At 48.5% G+C, this 6,000-nt stretch overlaps 1 protein-coding gene across 1 annotated transcript in view; it reads left to right on the top strand.

The window, feature by feature from the left end:
* Positions 1-6,000, top strand: part of igdcc3 (immunoglobulin superfamily, DCC subclass, member 3) — a 76,210-nt gene that overhangs the window by 48,695 nt on the left and 21,515 nt on the right. Inside the window, exons 3-5 of the mRNA XM_035419468.1 lie at positions 361-505; positions 1,541-1,671; positions 2,203-2,340. Of these exons, the coding sequence (XP_035275359.1) occupies positions 361-505; positions 1,541-1,671; positions 2,203-2,340 (414 nt within the window). The remainder of the gene's footprint in view (positions 1-360; positions 506-1,540; positions 1,672-2,202; positions 2,341-6,000) is intronic.

The following is a 6,000-nucleotide window of genomic DNA, read 5'->3' as shown; positions in this document are numbered from 1 at the left end:
TCTCTCTCTCTCTCCCTCTCTCCCCCTCTCTCTCTCTCTCTCTCTCTCTCTCTCTCTCTCTCTCTCCCTCTCTCTCTCTCTCTCTCTCTCTCTTCCTCTCCCTCTCCCTCTCTCTCTCTTCCTCTCCCTCTCTCTCTGTCCCTCTCTCCCTCTCCCTCTCTCTCTCTCTCTCTCCCTCTCTCTCTCTCTCTCTCTCCCTCTCTCCCTCTCTCTCTCTCTCTCTCTCTCTCTCTCTCTCTCTCTCTCTCTCTCTCTCTCTCTCTCTCTCCCTCTCTCCCCCTCTCTCTCTCTCTCTCTCTCTCTCTCTCTCTCTCTCTCTCTCTCTCTCTCTCCCTCTCTCTCTCTCCCTCTCTCTCTCAGCCATGGCGGAGTTCCACGTGCAGCCGCAGTCGGTGCGGGCGGAGGAGGCCGGCGTGTGCCGCTTCCAGTGCCAGATCCACGGCCTCCCCGAGCCCGTCATCAGCTGGGAGAAGGACGGCCGGGCCGTGGACACGGCGGACGAGAGGTAACCAGAGCTTCCCATCGTCCGAAATCCAGAGGAACGTACTCACTTACATGTAATCCTGCCCCATTTTGCACATTTTTATACAGTCATTATACATGTAGTTCTGCAAAGTTTGTACTCTCTTAAACTGGGATTATGCACGTTCCAACCCTATTTCAACACCTCTATATGGAAATTACTTGTAATCCAATTACATTTGCACCATTTGATATTGATTTAAGATGTAATTCTATCAAAACTTCACACCTATACAGAAATTATATAGAGCCCCACCAACATTTAGACTTTTATACAGGGATTAAATATAATCCAGTTGAATTCTCAGTGTTATTATAGGTATTATTTGTAATAGTCTGAAACATTTGTACCTTTATACAGGGATTTCCCTGCCATGACCACACCTTGTAGTGATGACAAGGGTTTCAAGAACCTGTGAAGCAATCTCATTGGACACCATTCATTTGCTTTGAAGAAAACACTGATTGGGCAAGAAAAACAGTAACTATGGCCAGGAAAAGTCCAATCAATGCTGTCTTCATTGCAAATGAAGTTTATCCAATGAGATTGCTTTTGCCGGGTTAAATAATCCCCGTCATTGCTATGGGGCCTAGTCATGGCAGAGGTAGAATCACTCCTGATGTCACATGTAATCCAGTAAAACCTTACACACTCAGTTGGGATTTTCCTTAACATACTGTAACTTCAACTGTGGTGTGCAGCCATTATCTTTAATACAGGCAAAACGGTTACATTCTTATGGTAAATGGATGGTAAATGGACTACATTTATATAGCGCTTTTATCCAAAGCGCTTTAAAATTGATGCCTCTCATTCACCCATTTCACACACACCAGCGGTGAAAGGCTGCCATGCAAGGTACCAATCAGCTCGTTGGGAGCAATTACAGGTTATGTATCTTGCTCAGGGACACTTTGACACGCCCCAGGGCGGGGGATCAAACCGGCAACCCTCTGACTGCCAGGCAACCGCTCTTACCTTACCTCCGCCCTCCTCCTCCTCCTCCTCTCCCCTCAGGTACACGCTCCTGCCCACGGGGGTCCTCCAGATCACGGGCCTGCGCTTGGAGGACAGCGGCGTCTTCTGCTGCGTGGCGCACAACAGCGCAGGCGTCAAGCACAGCGCCGAGGCCAGCCTCGCCGTCTCAGGTCAGCCAGCCAGCCGCCCGCCGCCCGCCAACCCGGCGCCGGCTCCGCCGCCTCAGGTTACTCTGGTCACCGCTACGGGGCTCTGCGTTAGCGCACCACGAGCCTGTTCGTCCATTTAGTCAATTAAAATCAATTAATCGATAGTCGTTTTAGCTAGCTGAAAAAAACACCGTGTAAGCAAATCGTAATCTTCGTAACACGCAGGGAAAGTGCTTGTTTTAGAGTCTTCTGACATAGCTTACTTTGTGAATTTTTGGGAAAGAGTTTCTTAGATAATGCTGCTTTTTCTGGGGTTTGACGTGCCCCTCTCCTGAACTGTACTGTCTGTCATTTTTAAACAAATTATTAGCAGTCATGTGATGCGAATATTAATAGATCAAATCTCTCAGCTTCAATTCTGGCTTTCTCTAGTCCCTTAACAAACTAATCGGTGGTAGCTCTACCCTGTGTTACTGACCTCTGGCAAATGAGTTTGGCATTTCTGCATTAATTAATCCCCTCGATCCTCCCCCATCCTCATCCTGTTCCCAGGCTCTCAATCCTCTGTTTACAAGGAGCCCATGATCCTGGTGGGTCCCGAAAACCTCACGCTCACCGTTCACCAGACCGCCATTTTGGAATGTGTAGCCACTGGATACCCGCGCCCGATCGTCTCCTGGAGCAGGCTAGGTGAGAAACGCGCAATTTATCTAAGATTTTGAAGTCTTGTGCTGAAACGTCAGGCGTTAAATGTGCCTGTAGCTCTGCGCCGTGCGGAAGAACATGCACTCACGCTAACATTTAGCAGGAGCCCGCATTCAGAGAAACACACCTCGTTTTGTTCATGCTGTGTACCATGTATATGGCTGGATATTTACTGAAATAATTAAAATTACATTACATTTTACATTACATTTATTTGGCAGACGCTTTTATCCAAAGCGACGTACAAAAAGTACATTTCATGGTCATAGACAACTGCTAAACACAGGTTCAGTAAGGTACAATACTTATTTTGTACAGCCATTTCTAACCAAGAACACAGTTTAGTTCACACAGTGAACGCTATTCTGACCTAACCTCTGCAAAGCCAACTAGGCAGAAGAATAAGCTACAGTATTAGGACAAATACAAATTACCAAGAAGTGCTGGGATGGGGCAACATGTAACAAGTGGGGGGGGGGGGGGATTTAGAGTGAAATATACAGCGTGGTGGTGGTTAGTCTAGGAATAAAATTATGAACACCATTATGAATTATGAAGGAGTTCCAAACCCAGTTGTATTATATTGCCCTGACCTTACATAATACTTCTCAATCCATGAAGGACTGCTGGTTTGCATAAATCAGAAACTTTGTTATGAACACCTTTTAGGCACACATCCTCCGTCCGTCCCTCCTGCTGGAAAGGGGGATGAGAGAAAACAACTTCCTTAAAAACTGATCCAGAGAAGTCTGCACATGGTTATGGACCTCAGCACGGTTTGCCTCTGCATTATTTATGATGCAGCATGAATACAACATAGTTACGTTTTTCCCCTAGACCTTGCAGTCAACTGGCTGGAGGTGAGAGACTGAAGTGGGGACAGCAACCGCTTTTCAGTTGTTAGATGTTGCAAATTTTATTGGTTCATAAGCTGTGAGTCTTATTGCATTTTTAAGGTTAAAGTACGGGTATAATAATATAGGTATACGGGTATAAAAAGTATACGGAGTGTAGCACAGTGGGTAAGGAACTGGGCTTGTAACCAAAAGGTTGCAGGTTCGATTCCCGGGTAGGACACTGCAGTTGTACCCTTGAGCAAGGTACTTAACCGAAATTGCTTCAGTATATATCCAGCTGTATAAATGGATACAATGCTATGTAAAAGTTGTGTAAGTTGCTCTGGATAAGAGCGTCTGCTAAATGCCTGTAATGTAATAAGATTCATCCAAAAAATTTTTAAATCAATTTCCTTTTATTGCTTTACTCACATATATCTCAGTTTTTGCTGAATAAAAAAATGCAGTAACCAAAGCAATTCATTTGGCAGTTGGCAAAAAACTGTGTGTTGAGCCGGAGTATCCTTTTTTTACTCGTGAATGCAATGATGTGCTTTCTGCAAATGGGGAATATTATGCTTTCAGTTGGACTGGTTTTCTGTTAACGAAATGCTCAGCTTCTAATTAATTTCATTTAAAATTTCTACCCCTTTGTCCTTTTTCATTTTGCTGTCCATTACGTGTCTTTTTCATTCATTGACTTTTAAAGAGTTACCTTATGTACATATGCTAAGGAAGCGCAAAATGCACAATCGCACAGACGGTTGTAAAAACGCCTATTTTAAAAGTGATATTGTGACAATATTGGTCATTTATCATTTCCAGAATATTACCAGAAAGGTGAATTCCATTCGTACATCCTTCTATAATGGAGCACTCCCTTCTTCTCCTACACGCATTTTCACACACAAACGCACGAATGCATGTACGCGTACATACACACACTGACACAAACACACTCACATCATTTTGTAAGGTAAAAATGCATTTATTTGATTGGTCCTTTCCTTTCCTCAGTAAAGAAAAAAGGCAATTGCCTGCCTTAATATCACAAGACCAGATGTGCATGGGGTGGATTGTTACCCCTTTATTGCCTGCACAAGCCATTGGTTTTTAGACGGTTACAGATTATTGCAGTTGTTGAAAGTGTCTCTGCCAGACATTCATCTTGTTGACCTCAATGTAAATTAATGGAACAAAAAGTAGTTTCTGATTACTGCTTCCAGGGAGGCATTACTGTAAACGATGGGATGCGTTCGTGTGGGTGTGTGTGCTGTATGTTTGTGTGTGTGGGCGTGCGGTTCGTATGTGTGGGTGGGCGGTGCGTTTCGTGTGGCGTGTGGCGTGTGCGGCGCGGCGTGTCTCCTCCGCACGCGTCGTTTGCGTCCGTGGTTGCGCGCGTGCGCGCGTGTCCCCCCGTGTCGACGCCTGTTCCTCTCGGGGCGAGCGACACGCGCCTGCGTTCTGTCAGACCGGGTCGTTTTCCGTGATCGATGCCCTCCTCCCCGGCTCGTTCCGCACAGGCCCGCTGTGAGCGGCGCGCGGACGCGCGGGCGAGGACGCGGCGAGATCGAGACTCCGTCCTCCCCTCGCGTCTGTCCCCGACAGCCTCTCAGCCTCCCGCGGCGGCTCAACGCCTGCTTTGGAGCGCTATTATCCGGTCTGAATTCTCATTCAAAATTTTTACATCTCGCTCCTGACTCAACACCCACCACCCTCCTTCCCCCTCACTTCCCCACGCCAGCACTCCCCACCCTTTCCTTATTTCCCCCTTAATCAGATTTTGGATATTGCTTTTGCGCAGTGTTGCCGGAATTAAATGCTAACATGATGGGATTTCCGCGTATTAGATTACAGGGGGAGTGAGCCCGCGGTAATGGGGGTAATGGATCTGATAGCTTCGCATCAGTCAGTGCCTTAATGCGCCCGCTTGTTTGTCCGCTAACGTTTCGTCGGGAGCCCCCGCCGCCGCCGCTCTTAGCCTCCTTCTCCGGGCCCGCCGTCTCCCGCTCGCGTCTCTAATCCGGTTAGCGCCGGAGCTATCCGGTTCTCCTGAAACCGCGCGAGGGTCAGGTCCCTCTACACTTAGGGAAGGGGGGGGGGGGGGGGGCGGTTAACCACTTAAACTGCGGGAGGGTCAGGTCCCTTAGTATTTAGGGGATTGGGTTGGGGGGGGGGGGGGGGTTGGTGGACCATTCGGAATGTGGAAAGGCCGTGTACACCACGAGAGCTTTTGTTGCCGAACTCGGACAGCCCCGGTAGGTGCTAAAAGGTAGCTTCCGTCCTAAAGGGAGGTTGGTGCTGGGCTCCTGTCCCCATTCCCAAAACCGGCCTTACATCCAGTTAGCATTTAGCGACTGCGGTCCTCCACCGGCAGCTCACCGCTCAAGACCCCTGAGAATTGCACAGGGCTGGCGGCTTCCTCTGGAGTCTCCTCAGAAATGCTCCTCAGAGTGCCTGAACCCGGCATCGCGTCAACCGTTCACCACGGGGGGAGAGGGACGTCACGAGGCCAGCCGCCTATATGAGGCGGGGGCGTACGTCCTATCCAGCATCTTGCCATCGCTCTCTCTCTCTCTCTCTCCTCTATCTCTCTCTTTCTCTTTGTCCGTCTGGCTCTCCCGCGTCTCGCTCTCTCCGCTCTCCTCTCCCCGTTCTCTCGCTCTCTGCCCTGACGCTCGGCTCCGTCGATCGTGTATTATTGACGGAGGAGAGAAAGAAAGCCCGGGCGAATCTCCTGTCCCGGAAGACGTGCTCAAGCGCCTGTTAAATCTTCGTCGCCGCGGTTTATTTTTTTTCGACGCAAAAG

The sequence above is a fragment of the Anguilla anguilla genome, chromosome 5, assembly GCF_013347855.1.
Source record: "Anguilla anguilla isolate fAngAng1 chromosome 5, fAngAng1.pri, whole genome shotgun sequence".
In the NCBI taxonomy this organism is placed as follows: Eukaryota; Metazoa; Chordata; class Actinopteri; order Anguilliformes; family Anguillidae; genus Anguilla; species Anguilla anguilla.
Note: the sequence above shows the minus strand (reverse complement) of the source record. Positions and strands in the feature narration are given on the sequence as shown.